Source organism: Lepus europaeus, chromosome 4 (genome assembly GCF_033115175.1).
Source record: "Lepus europaeus isolate LE1 chromosome 4, mLepTim1.pri, whole genome shotgun sequence".
Taxonomy (NCBI): Eukaryota; Metazoa; Chordata; class Mammalia; order Lagomorpha; family Leporidae; genus Lepus; species Lepus europaeus.
Window position 1 is genome coordinate 76,009,912 of NC_084830.1, and position 24,713 is coordinate 76,034,624.

The 24,713-nt window shown below is 40.5% G+C and overlaps 1 protein-coding gene across 12 annotated transcripts in view; it reads right to left on the minus strand.

The window, feature by feature from the left end:
- Positions 1 to 24,713, minus strand: part of CSPP1 (centrosome and spindle pole associated protein 1) — a 142,548-nt gene that overhangs the window by 7,659 nt on the left and 110,176 nt on the right. For all 12 annotated transcript variants that reach the window (XR_009865718.1, XM_062188396.1, XM_062188397.1 and 9 more), the window contains 7 exons: positions 23,227 to 23,331; positions 21,368 to 21,434; positions 20,696 to 20,810; positions 16,562 to 16,701; positions 13,406 to 13,546; positions 11,019 to 11,053; positions 8,786 to 8,849 (listed from right to left, as the gene is read on the minus strand). Coding sequence is in view for 11 of the 12 variants with exons in the window: in XM_062188396.1 (XP_062044380.1) it covers positions 8,786 to 8,849; positions 11,019 to 11,053; positions 13,406 to 13,546; positions 16,562 to 16,701; positions 20,696 to 20,810; positions 21,368 to 21,434; positions 23,227 to 23,331 (667 nt within the window). In the remaining variant the exon portion in view is untranslated. The remainder of the gene's footprint in view (positions 1 to 8,785; positions 8,850 to 11,018; positions 11,054 to 13,405; positions 13,547 to 16,561; positions 16,702 to 20,695; positions 20,811 to 21,367; positions 21,435 to 23,226; positions 23,332 to 24,713) is intronic.

Below are 24,713 nucleotides of genomic sequence, written 5' to 3' on the forward strand. Positions count from 1 at the left end.
GTTAATCTTGAGTTCTGCAATTTTGTTATAACTGCTTATTCATTTTAGGAGATTAGTTGATTCTTTCAGAATTTCTACAAGCAAGCATGTCATCTCTGAACAAAGAATTTTATTTCTTCCTTCCTGTTTCTTACAGTATTGCACTAGGTAGGGCTTCCAAAATAACATTAAGGAGTAATAAAACAGCAGCCACATGGGTGCAGGGGCCCAACCACTTTGAGCCATCTTCTATTCTTCCCCCGGCCATAGCAGAGCTGGATAGGAAGAGGAGCAACCGGGACTAGAACTGGCGCCAATATGGAATGCCAGCACCACAGACAGAAGATTAATCTCCTGCGTCACAGCGCTGGTCCCTCCTATGCATTTAAAACCACAAGAGGGATAATGTGTATCATATGGAAGGTTTTGTCTGTGAAACTTCCATACTGTTCTCCATCAGGGTTGAACTAATTTACATTCCTACTAACAAGGTATAAGCGTTCCCTTTCTTCTACATCCTCACCAGCATTTGCTATTTTTTGCCTTTTTCATATAGCTATTTCACAACTGTATCTCACTGTAGTTTTGATTTGCATTTCCCAGGTGACTAATGATATTATGCATGTTTTCACAGATTTGTTACCTATTTGAATTTTTTCTTTTGAGAGGGGTCTGTTCATTTCTTTAAGATTTATTTATCTGAAAGCCAGAGAGAGCGAGAGCGAGAGCGAGCGAGCGAGCATGCTTCCATCAGCTGGTTCATTCCCCAAATGGCTGCAATGGGCAGGGCTGGGCCAGATCACAGCTAGGAGTTTGACTGGGGTCTCCCACATGGGTGACAGGGGCCCAAGTGCTTGGATCACTTTTCACTGCTTTGTCAGTTGTATTAGCAGGGAGCTGGATTGGAAGTGGAGCAGCCAAGATTTGAACCAGCAACCACAGGTGATGCATCACTGGCGGCAGCATAACATGCTGTGCCACAATACTGGCCACTGCTTATCAGTTTTAAATTAGATTTATTTTTTTGTTGTTCCTATATATTCTGGATACTAACCCTTTGTGGGATAAATAGGTTGTGAAAATCGTCTCCCATCCTGTAGGGTGACTCAAAACTGTTGACTGTTTCCTTTGCTGTGCAGAGCTTTAGGTTGATAAAATCCAATTTGTCTGTTTTTCAGTTTGTTGCATGTGCTTTAGGGTCATATCCACAAAATCACTGCCAATACTTATGACTTGGAAGTGTTTTTACGTTTCCTTCGGTTTCATTATGCCAGGTCTTACACTTAGGTTTTCTATATATTCTAGGTCAATTTCCGTATTAGGCGACAGGTAAGGCTCAAGTTTCATTTTGCATACAAAATCCAGTTTCCCCAGCACCAGTTATCAAAGAGACTGCCGTTACTCCATTATATGATTTTGGCACCTTTGTGGAGAATCAGTTGCTTATAGTGGCATGCATTCATTTCTCTAAATGGTTTCATTGGTCAGTGTGCCTGTTGTTAATGCCAAAACCATGCTGGTTTTGGTTATGTGGTATATCTTGAAATCAAGTTGTGTGATGTCTCTTGTTTTTTGTTCAACATTGCTTTAGCCATTTGGAGACCTTTATGCTTCTCTATGAATTTAGTATCTTTTCTAATTCTGCAAAAATGTCATTGGTATTTTGATGGGGAGTACAATGAATCTGTAAATGACCTGGCACATTTTAATAATACTGATTCTTTCAATCCATGCACAGAAGTCATCTAATTTTTTGTACCTTCAATTTCTTTCACATCCTCATCGAAGTTTATTCCTATATTTTTTAATTTTTTACAACTCTTGTAATGGGATTGCTTTTTTGGTGAGTTCACTATTGGTATGTAAAAATGCTGGGGCAGGGGCCAGCACTATGGCATAGTAAATAAACCCACCACCTGCAGTGCCAGCATCCCATACAGGCACCAGTTCAAGTCCTTGCTGCTCCACTTCTGATCTAGCTCTCTGCTATGGCCTTGGAAAGCAGAAGAAGATGGCCCAAGTCCTTGGGCCCCTGGACCCATGTGGGAGACCAGGAAGAGGCTCCTGGCTCCTGGTTTCGGATCAGTGTTCAATCTCCGTGTACATATGTAATTCCTAAACTTTCATTACTGACATCTAGTTTTATTCTACTAGGATCAAAGAATTGGTATATTGCAATTTTTAACTTGTTAAGACTTATTTTGAGGCAAATGCTCTAGAGAATGTTCCATGTGTTGATGAAAAAATGTGTATTTTGCAGTTGCTAGAGGAAATGTTCGGTGTATGTCTGTTAGTATACTTTGGTATATAGCACAATTTTATAAAACTAGATGTGCCGGCCGGCGCCACGGCTCAATAGGCTAATCCTCCGCCTAGCGGCGCCGGCACACCAGGTTCTAGTCCCAGTAGGGGTGCCTGATTCTGTCCCGGCTGCCCCTCTTCCAGGCCAGCTCTCTGCTGTGGCCAGGGAGTGCAGTAGAGGATGGCCCAAGTGCTTGGGCCCTGCACCCCATGGGAGACCAGGAGAAGCACCTGGCTCCTGCCATCGGGTCAGTGCGGTGCGCTGGCCGCAGCGCGCCGGCCACGGCGGCCGTTGGAGGGTGAACCAACGGCAAAAGGAAGACCTTTCTCTCTGTCTCTCTCTCTCTCACTGTCTACTCTGCCTGTCAAAAATAAATTAAAAAAACAAAACAAAACAAAAAAAACCACTAGATGTGCCAGTATTAGATGCATACATATTTACAATTCTTAGGTCTTCTTACAAAATTGATTCCTTGATCATTATATAATAACCTTTTTTGACTTTTTACAGTTTTTGTCCTAAAGTCTGTCTTATCAGTATGAATACAACTATCCTTGCTTTAGTTTCCATTTGCATGGAATTTTTTTTTCCCATCCTTTATGTCTGTTTTTATTGGTGAAATAAATTTTTTTTTTTTTTGACAGGCAGAGTGGATAGTGAGAGAGAGAGACAGAGAGAAAGGTCTTCCTTTTTGCCGTTGGTTCACCCTCCAATGGCCACTGCGGCCGGTGCATCGCACTGATCCGAAGCCAGGAGCCAGGTGCTTCTCCTGGTCTCCCATGCGGGTGCAGGGCCCAAGGACTTGGGCCATCTTCCACTGCCTTCCCCGAGCCATAGCAGAGAGCTGGCCTGGAAGAGGGGCAACCGGGATAGAATCTGGCGACCCAACCGGGACTAGAACCCGGTGTGCCGGCGCCGCAAGGTGGAGGATTAGCCTGTTAAGCCACGGCGCCGGCCATAAATTTCTTGCTATCAGTAAATCACTTAGTCGTATTTTTAAATCCATGTAGCCAGTCTGTACATTTGAATAGGTGAATTTAGTCCATTTAAAGTTATTATTGATGACTAATTGGTCTTGTCATTAGAATTTTTTTCAACTGTTATTTCATTAGAAGTTTTGTCTTCCCCTCTTTTCTTCTATAGAGATTCCCAAAATTCAAATGCTTATTTGTTTAATAGGGCACCAAATATGTCGAGGGCTATGTTCTTTTTTTAAACTATTTTACTCTTTGGGACATTTCAAGTTTAAATATGCTTTCTTCTACTGGATTTAGTCTGTTGCTGAGCTTTAAACTTTATCTTTTTATTTGACTAAGTTCTTCATATCCAAGATTATCCAAGATTTCTCTTTGCAGAACTTCTCATTCCTGCCATGCAATTTACACCAGGTCTTGGTGAATGTCTGTATTCTCTTGTAAGTCACTGAGCCATCCTTAAACAGTTCTTTAGAATTTTTTTTACCAGGAGCCAGCGCTGTGGCACAGCGGGTTAAAGCCCTGGCCTGAAGCACAGGCATCCTTTATGGGCGCCAGTTCTAGTCCTGGCTGCTCCTCTTCCGATCCAGCTCTCTGCTATGGCCTGGGAAGCAGTAGATGATGGCCCAAGTGCTTGGGTCCCTGCACCCGTGTGGGAGACCCGGAAGAGGCTCCTGGCTCCTGGTTTCGGATCAGCTCAGCTCCAGCCGTTGCAGCCATCTGTGGAGTGAACCAGCAGATGGAAGACCTCTCTGTCTCTACCTCTCTCTGTAACTGTCTTCCAAATAAATAAATTTTTAAAAAAGAAAAAAGAATTTTTATCAGGATTTCTTCATTTTCCTCCTCATTGGAGTCTGTTACTAAAGCATTATGTTCCTTTGGAAATGTCATTAATGCCTTGCTTTTTCATACTTCTCATGTCCTTACACTGATATTTCTGAATCTGGCAGATAAACTGTCTCTACCCTTTAAAGGGTGGCAGTCATGGCTTATTCCTGAAGATGGTCTTCAGGTAGCCTACTTTGCGTTTAGTTCTAGTTGAATATTGTGGTGTGGCCTCCATATACCTTCTCTCACTATATTCAATAGAGGGCCGACACCATGGCTTAACAGGCTAATCCTCCGCCTTGCGGCGCCAGCACACCGGGTTCTAGTCCCGGTTCGGGTGCCGGATTCTATCCCGGTTGCCCCTCTTCCAGGCCAGCTCTCTGCTATGGCCCGGGAAGGCAGTGGAGGATGGCCCAAGTCCTTGGGCCCTGCACCCGCATGGGAGACCAGGAGAAGCACCTGGCTCCTGCCTTCGGATCAGCGAGATGCGCTGGCCGCAGCGGCCATTGGAGGGTGAACCAACGGCAAAAAGGAAGACCTTTCTCTCTGTCTCTCTCTCTCACTATCCACTCTGCCTGTCCAAAAAAAAAAAACCTATATTCAATAGAAACAGTGACAGGAGTCTAAGACACACCTCAAAACCAGAAGCACTGCACAGATCCTGCACCACTGTCCCCAGAGCACTGACAGGTAGTTTAGGTGTGGCAGTTACTGTAGTTCCCCAGCAACTGCCCAAAGGGCCAGGGTCACACAAGCACTGCTGCTGGAAATACCAGGCAGAGTACACAGTCCTGAGAGCTGCTGGCAGGCTATTTTGGTTCAAGTCATGGGATCCCTGACTAGCAGACCTTGTGTTGAGAGCAATAGCAAGGACAAGTGATGCCTCTAGTAAGTGAGAAAAGGGAAGGGTATAAGGTGGAAGGTTGGGCTCCAAGTCTAAGGGTATAAGCATTCCTACTTCTTGCGTTGTTGGGGCAGCAAACCCTTGCTGTTCTGTACCCCTTGTACCTTGTACAGAGCGCTGTGTGGGCTAGGGTGCTGTGGTCACCATTGCACTGCTGGGTCTAGTCAAGATTTATGAGGCTGCATTCTTTTTTGCTAGTGTGGTATGAAAATCTGTGGCCTCCAAGCCAGTGCAAGTGCTTCTTTCCCCCAGGGCAGTATGGATTCCGAAAGTGACTCCTTTTGTATGGAGTTGGGTGGGGGAAGAGTTTCTTCTCTGAAGCAAAGCTTCCATGAGTACTCCAGGTAGTTCCTCTTTACTGGGCTCCTAATCTGTGGTAACTGGGTTTCACCCCTGTGTATACAATTATAGGGTCACCCCCTATATATAGGATTATCCCTAGAGATGGATTCTGCTGAGGCTTTCCTATTTACTCTTTCCTGTGCAAAGGGGATTCCCTCCAGCTGCAGAGCCAGGGTTATGACTGTCTTTGCTGCCATCCCAGGTCTCCACGAGTTACAAGGTCCTCAGGATGCCCTTGCATAGTTCTGATGTTCTCCCTTGGGCACTAACATCAAAATGTATCCACTTATTTATTGCTTTATTTCTCCACTGTGGAGGAGTTTTAAGGTGTGCTGCACACCTTAAAACTAGTGTTTAATTTCCAATATTTTGGGTTTTCCAGCAATCTTTCTGATTTCTAGTTTATTTCTACTATGTTCTGAGACCAGACTTTGTTTGACTTTGTTCCTTAATTTGTTAAGGTGTATTTATCTGAAAAGGCGCGCACGGGGGGGGGGGGGGGATGGATGGATACAATGGCCACAACAGTGTGGATGGGCCAGGTTGAAATCTGGGGCCAGGAACTCTATGCTGATCTCTCTCATATGGGTAGCAGGGACCCAAGCACCTGGGCCATCTCTCCTGGGAGCCTTAGCAGGGAACTGGATCAGAAGTAGAGTATCCAGGACTCAAACTGGCACTATGATATGGAATGCTAGCATTACAAGTGATGGCTTAACTTGCTACACCACAACACTGGCACTATGCTGCATGTATTTTGACACACTCTTTTGTTAGGTCTCTAGATGTAAAAACTAAAACTATAAAACTTTTAGAAGAAAACGTAAGCTGAAAGTTTCATGACATTTGACTTGGCAGTGATTCTCTGAAGATGACAGAAAAGGCAAAGGTAACAAAGGAAAACAAAATTGGACTACATCAAAACTGAAAACTTAGGTGCATGAAACAGCATAATCTGGAGTGAAAAGGCAACCCACCATGGAGAAAACATTTACAAATCATAGATCTGATAAGGGATTAATATATAGTGAATTTCTGCAACTGTACAATTAGAACAACCTAGTTCAAAAACCTTCAAGGAACTTGAATAGACATTTTTACAAAGAATATATTTAAATAGTCAATAAGCACAAGCAAAGATGTTCAGCAGCACTAACATTACAGAAATGTAAATCAAAATCACACTTCACACCTATAACAATGGATATTTTAAAACAAAGTAACAAGTACTGGTGAGGATGTGAAGAAATTAGAAATCCTATGCACTGTTGATGGGAATGCAAAATAGTATGGCTGCTGTGGAAAATAGTATAGCAATTCCTTAAACAATTAAAAATAAAATAACTATATGATCCAGCAATTCTAGCTCTGGAGAGATACCAAAAAGGGTTAAAAGCAATGACCCAAACAGACATGTGTATGCTCATATTCATGGTAATATTATTCTCAACTTGGAAACAACTCAAGTGTCTACAACAGATGAAAGAATTAGCAAAATGTGGTATATTCATTTCATGGAGTATTATTTAGCCTCAGAAAGGGGAAGGAGTATTGTGACACGTTACAACACGAATGAACCTTGACAATACTGTTCTAAATAATATAACCCACTAAAGGACAAATACTATATGATTCCACCTATAACAGATCCTAAAGTAGTCAAATTCATGGAATTGGAAAATATAATGGAATGGAGAATTGCTGTTTCATATGAAGAGTTCTGGAGATGAATAGTGGCACTCACTACATAACAATGTGAATATACTTAAAACGACTCAACTGTACAATTTAAAATGGTTAAGACTAAATTTTATGTTTTTGTGTTCAAAACAACAAAAACACTGAAACCATCAGCCTTGTATTCATTAGAGAAGTGGTAACAGTCATGACCACAAAATATCTGCAGTGAGCATCAGCCAAAAGTATATACCACTGTATGTTTGGTCTAGTATAACATCTGGTTTTACAATGAAATACTCCAAGACACCATCTTGATTGGCCTAGACTATCTTCATTATTACAAAACCAGGTCAACATTTCAACATATGATGCCTCCATAAGTAAGATATCTTCTCATCCCTATGTCTTAGTGGTTTACTCATGCTTTCCAGTGCAACTTCCTTGGAAGAGGTAAACTCATTTTACTTAGCATTTTATTTTTAAATAATTTGAAAATTCTATCACATGGAAATCTAAAATAATTTGCATAGAATACAACTAGTTTGTAGAAGAGATAATTTTCTGATGGTCCTAGGATAACAGAAATGTTTATAATCAGAGTTACTAATTATAAGGGTGTATTATAGTCTTAGGAAAGAAAAGATCTCAAGGCACTTTCACATATGTTGTGAAAACTGAATATTCCCTTGACTTTAACTGAACCATTTATTAAGATTACATATTCATATGAAGTTATAAGAAATAACTAGGAGATCCCTTATACACTTTGCCCAGTTTCCCCCAGTGGTAACCTTTTTACAAAAGTACAGTACAGGGGCCAGCACTGTGGCGTGGCAGGTAAAGCCTCAGCCTGCAGTGCTGGCATCCCACATGGGCGCCGGTTCAAGAGCCAGCTGCTCCTCTTCCAATCCAGCTCTCTGCTATGGCTTGAGAAAGTAGCAGAAAATGGCCCAAGTGCTGGGGCCCCTGCACTTGCGTGAGAGACCTGGAAGAAGCTCCTGTCTCCTGAATGGCCCAGCATGAGCCATTGCAGACATTTGGGGAGTGAACCAGTGAATGGAAGATCTCTCTGTCTCTGGCTCTGTGTAACTCTGCCTTTCAAATAAATAAATCTTTTAAAATGTACAGTACAGTAGAACCAGTACAGCAGAACTCACAACCAGAATACTGATAATGATACAGTGCACTGATATTCAATTTTCACTAGTTTCACTTTTACCCGTTTGTGCAAGTACAATAAGCTCTATACTAACCTATTTTCTGGTTGTATCTGTGTATTCACCCTCACAATCAAGGATCCTTCATGTGCCCTTTTTCACCACATGTATTTCTTCCTGTTCCTAAATCTGGACAATGATCGATCTGTTCTCCATTTCTCAGTTCTTGTCATGGGGTTTCGCTTTTTTGCTCAGCATATTTGCCTGAAGAATTACTGTGTGTTTCAAGTTTGCTCCTTCTGTTGTGGAGCAGTGTGCCACAGAATGGACGCACCGGAGTTTATTTAACCAGTCACCTCTTGAAGGACAACAGCTATTATGAAAATCCATCCAGGAATAGGTTTTCTCAAAAACTAATCCTGTGATTTTTAAAGTTCATAATAGTAATTCCAATTTTGAAACTTTGTAAGCTACTTTTGATGAATGTTCATTAAGATGGTAAAACAGAATATTCCTTTTAACCACTTTTAGAATAGCACTGGTTTTGCAGTATGAAAAAGGCAGTTAAAATAAGTATTTCATATTTAAATATCAGCATTAGTAAATTAAATATACTCACCAATAAAGGCACTATCAGATTCCAATAATGAATTTTTCAAGAGATCATTACTGACATCTCTGGACTAAAAGAAACATCATGTATTAATGCCTATTTTTATTAATCCTGTGTGGAAAAACTAATTAGTACTAAAAGGCCACATGCGTTTCTATGATGCCCCCACAAAACCAAGAGGACAAGCAGAGAGGTAGCGTTGACTGCTTCCAACACCTGGGAAATATTGGAAAGGCTTAACACATAGAATCCCCATCAGAGCAGCAGAAGACTTACCAGGACAAAAGATTCTGGAAAGCAAAGACATTTACTTCCTAACTCCCTCCATTCCTTCCTGCCTCCTTGTGATTTAAGTCAAAGAAAAGGATCACATTACTGCTAATGAGAAACAATGAACCCAACTAAACATTAAAAATCTTTCAATCACTCTCAAGACTCATTGACTCTTTCAACAAATATTTATGGTACAATTATCTCTCCTATGCTAGAAATTGGGGATACAAAGATGAATTGAGAGTCTGCTCTGGAGTAAACCATAATCCATAATCCCATAGACTGCCCTCAGATAGTGAGAGTCCTGTGTTACAGCAAATGTCATGATCACATAGCATAGATATAATGGGCATATAGTAGGGGGGAAAATAATGGTAGCATTGACCTTGCTATGATGAGCTACCAAATGAGAGTTAACTTAAATTTACAAATAGAGAATTTTTCAGTAGAGAGCATCACGTTCCTTAAGTGTCAGAAGGAACCTGAAGGTATCCAGTGATATCTCCCTGAACTTCCTCCTAAGATTCCTGGGCTTTGCTTGAACACTCTGGTGGAGAGCTGTCGGTTAAATTATTTTTTAAGATTTATTTTTTATTCGTTTGAAAGGCAGAGTTACAGAGAGAAAAGCAGATACACAGAGAAATCTTCCACTTGCTGGTTCACTCCCCAAATGGCTGCAGTGGCTAGGGCTGGTCCAGGACAAAGCCACGAGCCTGGAGCTTCATCCAGGTTTCCCACATGGGTGCAGGGGCCCAAGCACTTGGACCATCTTCCGCTGCTTTTCTAGGCACATTTGCATGGAGCTGGATAAGAAATGGAACAGCAGTGTCTTGAACTGGCAGCCCATATGGTATGCCAGCATCATAGATAGAGGCTTAACCTGCTCTGCTACAACATCAGCCCCTATCAGTTAATTTTTAAGGCAGCAAATTCCATTCACACATACTTTTCATTATCACAAAGTTTTCTTAGACTGAGTTCTATATACTGAATTTAATCTTTTTAATGTACCACTCATTGATTCTATGTATGCTCTGTAGCATGCTAATAATGGTGATGATAGGCATAGCAGCTGAACCAGGTGTGCTCAGCATGTCCCACACTGCCCACATTCTGCATCACAGTCCTTCACATAACTAAAACAAGACATCAAAGTCTACCCGAGCCTTATCTTCTTGACAATCAGGCCAAATTGCACCCTGTGTTTTCCACATATTCAGTTTTAGAATGATCAGAAGTCTAAGCTTTCTTGTAACAACCATGATGATGCACTTATGCCCAACTACTACTCAGCAAAATCTGTTACTGATCCAGGATTTTAACTAAAAAATAGGACCACCAGATATAGAGAAACCTACTGATCTGCACAATCTTCCTAAACAGGGGCCACAGCATCTCAGGCTTCAACGAGACGGAGCCCTTAAGTCTGGCCTGGGCTCAAATCTAGATTTTACTATCTATTGGCTATGTGACCCTAGGCAAGATAGTAACAAGCCTTTAAATATGAGTCTCCTCTTACAAAAGGACACGCATACCAGTTCCCTGCTAATGTGCCTGGGAATGCAGGCCCCTGCATGCATGTGGGAAATCCTGAAGAAGCTCCTGGCTCATGCCTTCAGATTGGCCTAGCTTTAGCGATTGCAGCCATTTGGGGAGTGAACCAGCGGATGGAAGATATTTCTCTCTCTCTCTCTCTCTCTCTCTCTCTCTGCCTCTGCTTCTCTATGACTGCCTTTCATATAAATAGATCATATATATATATATATACATATATATATATATCATCTCTATATGCATATACACTAATATTTCTCTAGTTACCCACCATACTGATGAGAAAAGATTTAACTTTCTTTTTTAACTCAACATTTCTGAAAAATTCAAAATTTGGAATATAAACTTATCATATTCCTAAAAATTTTTATCTCCCAAAAACTAACCTGAAAAAGTATAACTGGTTGCTTACCATTCTATGCTCTCTTCCTCTGGCATCTAAGTCAACTGGAATCAATGAGAACAGAAAGAAATTAAAAGATTAGAAAATGTTCAATAAGTTTGAGCTTATCTTTTATCATCAGTTTTCTACTGGAAATTACTTTTCAACTACCACACCTCAGAATATTTTTAAGATACTATTCATAAAAAGAAATACAACCCTTTATCCATTCTAGTTAGATAATTCTCCTACTCACATTAATGAATATAACAAATGAAATCACTGTGAAATAAAACAAATGCCTACAGAAAGAAAGAAATGATTAATGCCAGGTTCTCTTCCACTTTCAGTCATATTTCTACAAGATGCACAGAAAATTGAATGTAATTAAGTGCAGGGCTCCCTCACACAGAACTGATGTAAGCTAAATCCTAGACATTTGTAGAGTTTCAGAGGCAAAGAGTCTGGATCAGGTATCCCAAAGGATCTCCAATTTGACAGCTTTCCTACATGTTCCTCTAAATAGTGCACCTTGTCCTTTCACATGCAGACTCTGGGAATAAACAGGCTGTCAGTGATAACCTGTATCCCTTCTCAAAATACTGCACAGCCATATTCGTGACTGTTTCCTTCTCAGGAATCACATCATCACAGTATTTGCTGGAAATATTAGAGGTAGTTAATGTAGGGGTGGATTCCTTCAGTGACAAGATGCACCTATATCTACCTGGGGACTACCTTTGGCTTAATTAGTCTAAGTTGCCAAGTTCCCACAAGATCATATCATTTTAAACATCTGAAGAAACTGCTACCTAACTGGGTGTAAGTGTTGACAAATGTACTTGCTTCTCTTTTATGATAATCTGCCTACACTAAGTGTAGAACCTGGGTTACTCTGCTGTCACAGGGTGACATATGAAGCTATTACTGTAAATCCAGTACCAGATGGATGGAAGATGTTTCTTATACAAATGTTTATCAAAGACTTGACCTATGTGTCACATCACTTACTCCTGTGGTGCCATCTCATGAGGTCAAAAAACCTTCTTTAATTCTCCAAATCAGGCCAGCCTAGCAAGGTAGGATCTTAAATATTCCTAAAAAAAATCTGGTAGGACCATCCCCTTTATTTTTTGTTACCTCAGTATTGTGCTTTTATTATTCATTTCATGATGGCCACACCCAAAGGCCTGAAGGTTAGCCAAACTGGTGAGATACGATGTGAGGGCCATGTGGTACATCTCAGTATCAAAGGGGCCCGTCCACATGTCTGAGACACATAGCTCCACTCTGCCTCAATGCCCACTAGCCCCAGTTCACATTCCCAAGGGACCCTCAAGTCCTCACTTATAATATTCATCACATTTCTACTCACTTAGCATCTAACTTCTCGAACAGAATATAAGCTCCTTGACAGCAGTAGCCTATTTCATTCATAACCAAGTCATTATAGGCTGATCATCCAAAATTCAAAAGTTTTTGGTGCTCAAAAAGTTTAGATTTTTGGATTAAGGATGCACAACCAATAAGGCCTACAGAAATATTTCAAAATCTGAAAAAGTTCCTATCTGAAACACTTCTGGTCCCAAGCATTTCAGACAGTGAATTCTCCAACTGTACCTGTAACCCTAGTAGGCACTTAGTATCTGCTGATTGGTTGATGATACAAGATGTAGTCATTGCCCTATCTAGTGGTACATAGAGATAATGCCTTCAAAGACTGAAGTCACTGTCCTATGTAATGGTATACAGAGGTACCAAAACTAAAACATACACCCCCAAACAGCAGAGAAATTCCACGTGAGGCACTAATGTCTTTGACTAGCATTTCTTCTTTTCATTCCCACTTCCAGGTGCAGATGTCATCAGGCCTGGATAAAGTACTAAATCTTTCTTGTTATAGAGTATACAACCCCAGCTGAACCAATCAGAACCTACTCTGGGACTTAGTTTTTTCCTGGGACTGTCAGCCAAAACGGACACATAAGCACGAGTCAGTCAGTTGAGGGGAGGGAGGGTGCTCTCTGAGACAGAAATTAATACAAAAGAAAGCCAATGAGGGACTGGCACTGTGGCTCAGTAGGTAATCCTCTGCCTGCGGCACCAGCATCCCATATGGGCACTGGTTCTAGTCCCGGTTGTTCCTCTTCCGGTCTAGCTTTCTGCTATGGCCTGGGAAAGCAGTGGAAGATGGCCCAAGTGATTAGGCCCCTGCACCCACGTGGGAGACCCATAAGAAGCTCTTGGCTCTGGGCTTTGGATAGGCCCAGCTCCAGCTGTTGCGGCCATTTAAGGAGTGAACCAGAGGATGGAAGGCCTTTCTATCTCTCTGTCTCACTCCCTGTAACTCTACCTTTCAAATAAATAATAAATGAGATCTTTAGTAATCACTTGAAATAGTAATGATTATCCCTCACCCTCAGCACATTCCTGCATTTTTATTCTATTCAGCCTCTTCTGCTGCTCTCGTAGCAGGGCTTGCTGCTGGATCTCTAAGGTGTGATGATCTCTTGGAGGATCAGGATACATACATTTCAGGTCAACTCGTGATTCTGAATCTGGTGCAAAAAATACAGTAAGTTAAACCTTATTTTCAAATGAGATTTTATAAAACTACCAGGTGTAACGATATAAACAGCAGAACATTACCAAAGAAAAAGGACACTAAAATATCTATAGAACTAAAGAATACAAAATTAAAATTCTTAGTAAATTCCTTTTCATAAACTTATCCACACTCTAAGGAAATCACCAGAACAAATAGTAGCTTGTGGATGAACTCTCCTTCCCTATCTTCCCCACTTCCTCAAGATGCCACCTAGGACACACATCAGGGCAACTACATGCAGGCAAATCCATGTGGTTAGTCATGGCTACTACACAAGTCATGAGACACTGTAATCATAGCTGATCCCTAAAATATACTGAAAAATGAAAAAATGTTACTCTATTCGAAATGATGTTATTAGTGTTTTAGCCCTCATGAGTATCATTCAGAAAGCAAGGTAAATGTAGACAGGCTGGAACTTTAGGAAGGATTCATTATTGAAGAAAATGATGGTTTCAGAATTTACCTCTGCCATAATTTCATGACTATCAGTTGATCTGAATAAAAATATTAAATACTTATTTTTACAGTAAGCCATGAAAGTATTATTTCTATTTGAGCTACTAAATATATTGCTGGGACACAATTTAAAGTAATGATCATATATATATACATACATACATACATATATACATATATATATAGGTATATATATATATGAAAAATTTGATTTTCAGAAATTATCCCAAGAATGCCACAGTGAAAATGGGGAACATCTTGAACAATGAAGAAACTGGTTAGGAACACAGTTAACAGAAGAGGCTCTACACACAGACTTGGATTGGAACTTTGGCTTCACCATTTCCAGACTGTTTCTTCTCTGTAAAAAACAATACCAACAACCAAGTCATAGGCTAACAGAAAGCCTCCAAAAGATGTAGAAACAGGGAAATGAATGGCTCAATTCTATGATATCAACTTTTTAGCTCTCAAGACCTCTTTCATTCTTAAAAACTGAAGACCTCAAAGAGCTTATACATACATACATCAATATATGTGAAATACTGGAAATCAAACTGGCATTTTAAAAACATGAGAATACATAAGCACACATTCTGTGAGCTCCAGAGAGATGAAATTATTCATGTTATGTTGCCTCTAGGAAACATGTACACACCTGAGAAAATGAGGATAAAAAAATAACATCTTAGTTTATAGTAGAAAATAGTTTCCACTGAGACCAAACTGGCTTAATATAATGACTAGGTACTAAGTAATCAATAAATGACAAAAAAAAAAAAAAAAAAAACAACCTTCAGTATGTGTGATGATACTAAGTGAAAAAAGAGATGAAGAAATAATAATTAAATCTTCTTTTGCTTTACTTTCTTTAAAACATGCTCAGAACAGTAGAGAACATGCAAAATGTTAATAGTTTTCCCTGTTCTCTTTAGAATTTCCTATAATAAGTAGGTGTTATTTTTTAAATGGAAGTTTAAATTGTAGATTATCTAGCCTATGTCATATGACCACACATCCAATAATCAAATCTGCCTCCTCTAGTCCTAAAGGAGAATCACAGACAACACATTTTTCTACTAAGCTTTCTCGCCCACTCCCTCTAAGAGGCCTCAGGAATCTCCTCTCTACTCTCATCCCTCAAATCCTTTAGATGTCCTCTCGCCTGCTCCACACGCTGCTCCCTTCAATGATCATTCCTTCCTCTCCTGTATCCTAAACCTTCCCTGCTAAAGCTCTTTACATTAGTTCCTCAGCAACTGAGCCCTCTCTTCTTCCCAGCAAACACTTCTTCCAAAGGTAGTCTTATGCCTACTGCCTCTAAAATATTGCCCATCAATCCACATTCCAAAGCTAACTGGCTTCTTATCCCATCAGTCCACTCAAAAAATTGAGCTGAGGGCCAGCGTTGCAGCGTAGTAAATTAAGCTGCCACCTGCAGGGATGGTATCCCACATGGGCACCGTTTCTAGTCCCAGCTGCTCCACTTTTTTTTTTTTTTTTTAAGATTTATTTTTATTTATTTGAAAGACAGAGTTACAGAGAGAGGTAGAGACAGAGAGAGAGGTTTTCCATCCGCTGGATCACTCCCCAGATGGCCACAACAGCCAGAGCTGCACCGATCTGAAGTCAGGAGCCAGGAACTTCTTCTAAGACTCCCACGTGGGTGTATGGGCCCAAAGACTTGGGCCATCTTTTACTGCTATCCCAGGCCACAGCAGAGAGCTGGATCAGAAGAGGAGCAGCCAGGACTAGAACCGGTGCCCATATGGGATGCCGGTGCTTCAGGCCAGGGCACTAACCCTCTGCGCCACAGCGCCAGCCCTGCTGCTCCACTTCTGATCAAGTTCTCTATTAATGTGCCTGGGAAAGTGGAAGATGGCTCAAATCCTTGGCCCCCAGCACCTACATGGGAGACCCAGATGAAGCTCTTGGCTCCTTGCGTAGGCCTGGCCCAGTTCAGCCCTGGCTGTCACGGTCATTTGGGGAGTGAACCCACACTTGGAAGATCTCTCTTTCTGCCTCTGCCTCTCTCTCTCTGTAACTCTGCCTTTCAAATAAATAAGTGAATGAATCTGTTAAAAAAAAATAAAGTTGAGGTCACCAGCACTTCTAATCCAAATGACATTTTTCAAGATCCATTTCAAGCAATCACTTCTCCATATTACACTCACTCTCTTCCCTCAGCTTTCAGGATCCAACATTCGCCTACTTTTCCTCCAGTCTTTCTGGTTTCTCTCCCTCAGTCTCTTTCATAAGCTCAACTTCTCCTATCGTTCCTCAGTTAATGCCAAGTTCCATACTTCATGCTAGTCTCTGTGAACTCTTCAACCCTGAGCTTTTGCAGCTATATGCATTCCAAAAGAAAATATTTAGCTGGCCTGCTAAACTGAAGAACTAGAATATACTGAAGTTTAATTTACTGAATTTAAAATATGCATCATAAATGAAATTTTACTTTAGAAAAAGGGTACAAATGACTCTTTGTACACGATCCACTACACACCTCTATCTTTCAGCTCATTAAAATCATGAATATTCTGCAAAGTAGTGACATCTAAGCTTTTAGGCGACTGTCTTCTAACAGGAGCTTGCAATCGATGTCTAGCCATGTCAAATATATCCATGGGATTCCTTTCTCTTTTCCTGTAGATAAATGACAAATCATGATAAATGCACTTTGTAGGAAGAAAACATTGAGTTTACATTTAATTCACTGTAAAAGGAATTTGACATTTTTCACCACAGTATATAGTAGTTATTCTAGCAGTTGTTATTTCAATCCTTTAAATTAAAAGTAGAGTGTTTATAAAATTAATGTAATCTTTCAAAATGATTACATGCAAAGTCTTTATTAGCAGAGTAAAATGATTCACCATTACCTAAAATGTTCATGTGGTAAAATGATCAGTCTTTGAGATCAGAGACACTGAGATTCAAAGATTAGTTGCTACCTGTTAGCAGTTTGATCTTGATTTAATTATCAATAAAATACAAAGTCTCTATTCCTTATAGTCTTTCCAGCCTGAGAATAAAGACCAATTATATATTGTAAAGTAACCAGCACAGTAGCTGATATGTATCTGGTAATGAATAAATGTTACCTCCTTCTCAACCTAAAATAAGAAATTGCACATATAAATATTGTCTCAAAATGCTGCTCAACATAATGGGTATTATCCAGAGTCCCCAACACTATTTTTACAAAAGGCTTTCAAGGGGCCAGCGATGTGGCATAAAGGTACAGCAGCTGCCTGCAGTACCGGTATCCCATATGGGCGCCAGTTCAAATCCAGCTGCTCCACTTCCAATCTAGCTCTCTGCTTATGGTCTGGGAAAGCAGTAGAAGACGACCCAAGTCCTTGGGCCCCTTCACCCACGTGGGAGACTTAGAAGAAGCTTCTGGCTCCTGGCTTTGGATCGGCTCAGCTCAGGCCAGTGAGGCCATTTAGGGAGTGAACCAGCAGAGGGAATTTGCTTTCTCTGCCTCTCTGCCTTTCAAATACTAAGTTTTTTTTTTAAAAAAAGAGGCTTTCAGAGGACTTGATATCTAATCAACTGATTCCTGTAGTAACTAGGAAATTAACATAGTAGACAGGTGACTTTTTTTTTTTTATTTGACAGGTAGAGTTATAGACAGTGAGAGGTAGAGACAGAGAGAAACGTCTTCCTTCCGTTGGTTCACTCTCTGAATGGTTACAATGGCCAGAGCTGCACTGATCCGAAGCCAGGAGCCAGGAGTCTGTTCCTGGTCTCCCATGCGGGTAACAGGGACCCAAGCACTTGGGCCATCCTCCACGGCTATCCAAGGCCACAGCAGAGAGCTGGACTGGAAGAGGAGCAGCCAGGACTAGAACCGGCATCCATATGGGATGCTGGCGCCACAGCTAGAGGATTAACCTAGTGCGCCACGGCGCCAGCCCCGACAGGTGACTTAATAAAGGAGTTTTCTGGGACTAGCATTGTGGTACAACAGATTAAGTCACTGCTTGTGATACCAGCATCCCATATCAGAGTGCCAACTGGAATCTTGATTGCTGCGTTTCCAATCCAGCTCCCTGCTAATATACCTGGGAAGGCAGCAGATAATTGCCCCTGCCACCCACGTAGAAAACCCAGATGGAGTTCCTGACTCCTGGATTTGGCCTGGATCTACTCTGGCCATTGCAGCCATTTGGGATGTGAACCAGCAAGATGAAGATATCTCCCTCTCCCTCTCTCTGGCTCTCTGTAACTCTACCTTTCAAATAAAATAAATCTTTAAAAAAGAAAAAAAATTGACAGGCTACCTGGTTTCTCTTTTTCAAATCACAGTGATTTTCCAAAAGATAGTATAGTCTGTTTATGAATCAATATGAATAAAATATCAACAATCTATTACACTGAATTAAATATGAATGTTAGGAAAATGAAAAGCTGCAATAGTTACGGCATTCAGAACATGAAACGAACATCTAAGCAAAATATTGCATTAAATTTACATTTACATTACATTTACCTAGCTACATTAAAATCCTACCATGTGCTGGATTAGTCAAGAGACACCAGTATGTACTTAATATGTATACAAAAGGATAGATGCAGAAACAGTGCCAGATTGGTTTATTTACACAACTTAGTAAACATACATAAATTAGCCAGTCCTGTTCTTCAGTAAGAGGACTTTCAAAAAACAATACCCAGTAACAAATATACTCAGCTCCCAGAACATGGTTTCTAAATACCATTCTCTCTTTTTTTAAGGATTTATTTATTTATTTGAAAGTCAGAGTTACACAGAGAGAGGAGAGGCTGAGAGAAAGGCCGAAAGAGGCCGAGAGAGAGAGAGAGAAGCTCCCATGCTGGTGCAGGGGCCCAAGGATTTGGGCCATCTTCTACTGCTTTCCCAGGCCATAGCAGAAAGCTGGATTGGAAGTGGAGCAGCAAGGTCTCGAACCGGCGCCCATATGGGATGACAGCGCTTCAGGCCAGGGCATTAACCCACTGCACCACAGCGCCGGCCCTCTCTAAATACCATTCTCTAAAAGCAACACTGACTCCTTGAAGAGACAACTAATACCAGGGCTGGGGCAAGGGAAATTCAATATGATCCTGGTACATATTATACTATCAGAAAGTGAGGTAGTTATCAAAAAACAAAAGGATGGGGATATGTCAAATATATGAAGGAGTCAACCTAAAAGAGTTCCCAAAGGCCAAATCTAGAACAATTTAAGGAATAAAATAATCGAATATTGTATTATAACCCAATATACAGGATATATGAGACAACAGAAACGTAAATAAATAAGTGAATAATAGAAGAAAAAAATTTTTCTTATGGAAGAATTTTAAGTAATATATGTAGGTAGTCCCTCTATGTTACTTAATTCAACCCCTCTGCTCACTTTGGTGAGTGATCTAAAGTTACTAAACTTTACAGTGGAGAAATCTAGCAAACATTACCAAAGATAAGCAAATGAAGGTTAATATCACCAGGGATGTCACAGTATATCTCCCTGATAGGATGTGACGTGCAAAGAGCACTCTGCCATTTTAGAAAAACCCTTAACCTTGATGTCAGAAGATATCAGACAAATCCAAATTGGGGCCACAGACTTCCAGTCATGAATAAGAGAAAACCTAAGAAGCTGTCCCAGACCAGATAGATGACAACTAAATGTACCCCACTGTGAGACGGCAAGAGGACTAATGGGAAAACATGAAAAATCCATAAATTTTGAAATTTAATAGTAATATTTTTTAAAATTTATTTATTCATTTATTTGACAGGCAGAGACACAGACAGTGAGATAGACTGAGAGAAAGGTCCTCCCTCCGTTGGCTCACTCCCCAAATGGCCACAATGGCCAGAAATGCGCTGATCAGGAGCCAGGAGCCAGGAGCCTCCTCTGGGTCTCCCATGAGGGCGCAGGGGCCCAAGCACTTGGGCCATCCTCCACTGCTATCCCAGGCCACAGCAGAGAGCTGGACTGGAAGAGCAGCAACCGGGACCAGAACCGGCACCCATATGGGATACCGGCGACGCAGGCAGAGGATTAACCTAGTGCGCCATGGAGCCGGCCCCATAATAGTAATATTTTAATGCCAACTTTTATCTATGACAAATGTATCCTGGTAAATAGCGAAAACATACAAAAATTCACAGTACTATGTTTGCAATGTTTCTATAATCTAAAATTATCCCAACATAGAAAGTTTATGTTTTAAAAGAAAGGAAGCAAGAACAAACAAGTAGTAGCTGGCCAAACATGATTTTACAACCTACTGAAAGACTGCAGACTACAGTTTGAAGAACACTGCTTTAGAAAACTTAGGAGTCCTTCTGGCAACAGTGAGGGTCTACACATGATTTTGCTGGAAAGTAAGCATTTCAAAAGTTTTATATTACTGAAGGAAAATGTAAAAATAGCTCTAAAATGTAATTGCAATTATTCCAATCCTGAAATTTTCCATTCCTGTACTGTTAACTCCACTCAAGGACTAAGTTTCTAAACTTGATTTCATACCAGACTAAGAAAGGGAAAACAGAGAGATTGTAAATAAGATGCATTATTCTTGTTTCAAAGCTGTAAAATTACTGGACAGGTGACAAAAGACAAAAGGACCCAAGAAAAAACAAACAGAATTCTAAACTTGCCTTATATGAATTTCATCATCATCCATGTGTAGTAGCTGCCCTTGTAGACGCCTCTCTTCACTACGAAGCTGTTTTCTCATTTCTGATAATTCCATAATTACATTTTTTCTCTCTTCTTCAAATTCCCATTGAAATAAAAAAATATAAGATCAAAAGATTAAATACTAAAACATAGCCTGATTTATCATAAAGCTCAGAGAAAATTTTATGAAAGGCATTTTTTATGTTTTATACATACACATAAGTACTGATCATACTTATTAACATCAGTAAGAGCCACACACCTGTGATGGTACAGGAGTTTCAAAAGTTAAGCTGTTCTTGGGAGGAATACAGCTACAAAGGGGCAGCACAAGGGAATTCCTTTGTGGTGATGGGACACTTCGGTACTTTGCAAACTATACATGATAAAAATGTACAGAAATCCAAACACAGAAATGCAGGCAGAAACTGGTGAAATCTGAACAAGGTCTTTAGGACACACCAGTATCAACTTCCTGGTTGACATACCATACTATGTAAGGTGTTACCAGTGCTGGAGGTTAAGGGGGAGAAGAGAAAGCAATTCTCTCTAGTAATACTGTTTTTGCAACTTTCTGTGAATCTATGATTATTTACAATTCAAAGTTTTTTAAAAATACTTTCTAGATTGCAGGCTTAATAGGTAACTACCTTCTGCACGGAGCTGATTTTTCCTGGCAGGTACTGGAGGAGACTGTGGCCTGGACACAGAACTTTCCTGTTTAACAGTAATGACAGACACATGTTCAGGACATTTTCCCTACACAACATGAAATGAGCCAATGTTTTAAGCACCTATATGTAAAGGAAACCAAACTCCACACTATCCTACCTATAAAACTTACCCACATCTATCTATATACATAAATATAGAGGGGTGGAGGGAGGAAGAGAGAGAGAGAAAAAAAAAGAGAGAGAGAAAGAGATTGATTCTGTCTTCTCACTGCAATGGAAGGGCCCTTGCCCTACCTCCAAATGTAATCCCTTCATCTGTATGCAACTCCCACCTCCTCCAGCGCTTCTTTTTCCAACCTCTTCCTCTCTCCAAGCACCTTTCTCTTAAACTGGGTAAAAACCTCTCCCTCTTCCACTTTCTTACCATCTTCTCTCCATTTTCTCCTTCCCTTCATAGGCAAGCTTCTTTAAAAATAGTAAATGCATACATCTGATGGCTATTTCCTTATTCCCATTCATTGCTTGACACAGAGCTACTGTCTTTATTCCTACACCTCATCACTCCAGCAACACCGCCCTCACCAAAATCACAAAATGCTCCCTAGGTGACATGTTCCATGGGCATTTGAAGCTATTTCATTTGGCCAATAGGAACTAATACCATTGCCACTCTCTCACCGTCTGTCTCTTCCTTACCCTGCTTCCCAACTGTTGGCAATTCCCTAGTGTTATATCCTTGGCCCTTTTACTTCTCCCTCTACACAACTGTTGTACTTTGATAGGCTTAAAGCCTTAAATTTATGAGTAAAGATAAGCACCAACATGTTAATAACTTCCAAAACTACAAATCCAATCCCCAACTCCTCCCTCAGCCACATATCATATTTTCAACCTCGTACCCTAGAGAACCCTTACCAGAATGCTCAAAGTAATCACTCTTACCTACCTCACACTCAGTTAAAAATTCCACTACTTTTGCCTCTTAAATATTTCATGAAGCTACAGCCTTTCTCAATTCCTGGTGTTACCTTTAAGTCCCCAAACATCTGGACTTCTGCAATAGTATAATATATTGTCTTCACATTTACAATAGTCTCACATTCCAAATACATCTCCACACCACCGCCACAGAAAACATTATATGGGACAAAAGTGGCCATATCATTCTCCAACCAAAGCACTACAGTGAATCTCCATGCATTACCGACCAAAGGCCTAATCACCAGAATCTCAGGATGGGATTCAGGAAGATGTTTTTCATCAATATTTCTCTAGCTTCTCAGGTAATTAGCATATCTGGAATCCACCAATCTATGAAATGAAGTCAAAGGTTTTAGCAACCCTTACAACATCCCCTGTATGTTCTGACCTTCACCTCCTCTGCTACCTTGGCATCAGCAGGCCTGTAGCAACGACAGACGATTTTTGCATGCATGCCATAGGCTCTTACTGTCTTCCATGCCTTTGGATGTTCTGGAAATTCCTAGCCCTGTTCTCTTTCTGGCTAATTCCTATTCATTCTTGCTCTGGAAGATTCCCTAATTTCTTGACTGCTTATTCCAAAGGATAAGGGACTTCATGAGCATAACTAAAGGTAACTATAATATACATTACCAAAGAAAGGAAGACACAATTTGCTAAATTACAGTTTGTCAAACTTTGGGCATCAAGTACTATTAGTTACAATTAAAGCAACAGAGAAATTAATATAAACATTACCTATATTTCAGATCTAAAAAAATCTTAACCTATTGAAATATAAGAATAAAATTTCAATTGGTGCCCCCAACCCAAATTAATTGAGATAAGATTAACAAAACAAAAAGCATATATACATGAATAAAGGAACTTATGATGCTGTCAACTGAAGGAGGTCTTTGAAGTTTGCTAGCAATTTTGTGCTGAAGAGCAGGAACCACAGGAGAAGGCTGCCTCAAGTGCTGCAAAATTGAAAAAGAAATATATATACATATCCCTAATATATACATATTTCTAACATATACATATCCTTAACAGTTAATAAGAATATTGAAGAAGTTCATATTGTTACTGCTTTTATTTAATAAAACATTCTTTATGAAAAAAAGAAAAAAAAATAGAGGCACATAGTGCTGCAGTTCATATGCCAGTTAGGAAGCCTGCAACCCAAATCAGATATAGTGCCTGGGCTTGACTCCCAGCACTGGCCCTTGATTCCAGCCTCCTGCCAACAGACTGCGAGGCAGCAGTGACATCTCAAGTAATTATATTCCTGCCACCCACTTGGGAGACCGAGACTGGGTTCTAGGCACCCAGTTTCAGTCCTGTGGCCATTGCAGGTATTTGGGGAGTAAGTCAGTGAATGGGAGGTCACTTATTCTCTTTCTCAAATAACACAGAAATTCAATTAGTCACAGATATTGATTATGATAAACACAAGTGGATTCAGATATCCCTAAGCAAAAGATAACTGTGAAAATAGGATTAAAAATTCAACAACTTAAATAAGTATACATGACTAAAAGACAAAACATGGTAACACAAAAGTAAAAGTAAAGAGTAGACAAAAAATGCATCACGCATATATAAATTAGAAAATCTGACAGCTAGCAAGATTAATATCAGGATGGAGGGCAAAATGCACTAATAGTATAAAGCCGATTTATAATTTTATGGTACTTTACAACTAAACTATAACATATATTAAATTCTATAACTCTAACAAATATTTCTAAATATTTGTTTTATTTATTTGGAAGGCAGAATAACAGAGAGAGAGAGAAGGAAAAGGGAGGCAGGGAGGGACGGAGGGGGAAGATGAAGGGGGAGGGAGGAAGGGAGGCGGCAGTGGGGGGGGCAGATATCTTCCATCTGCTGGTTTACTCCCCCAAATTGCTGCATTAGCCAGGGCTGGGCCAGGAGCTTCATCCAGATCTCCCTCGTGGGTGCAGGGACCCAAGGACTTGAACCATCTTCCACTGCTTTCTCAGACGCATTAACAGGGAGCTGAATCAAAAATGGAGCAGCTAAAACTAGAGTCAGTGCCCATATGGGATGCTGGTGGTGCAGGAGGCAGTTTAACACATTATACCACAATGCTGGCCCCAGAAACAGTATTTTTTAATATACATAATGAGAGGGTGAGCCTCTGCCTGCAATGCCTGCATCCCATATAGGAGCCGGTTCAAGTCCTGGCTGTTCCACTTCCAATCCAGCTCCCTGCTAATGTGCCTGGGAAAGAAGCAGAAGATGGCCCAAGTCTGTCGACCCTTGCACCCACATGGAAGAGCTGGATGAAGCTTCTGACTGCTGGCTTTGGCCTGGTCCATCCCCACCCATTATG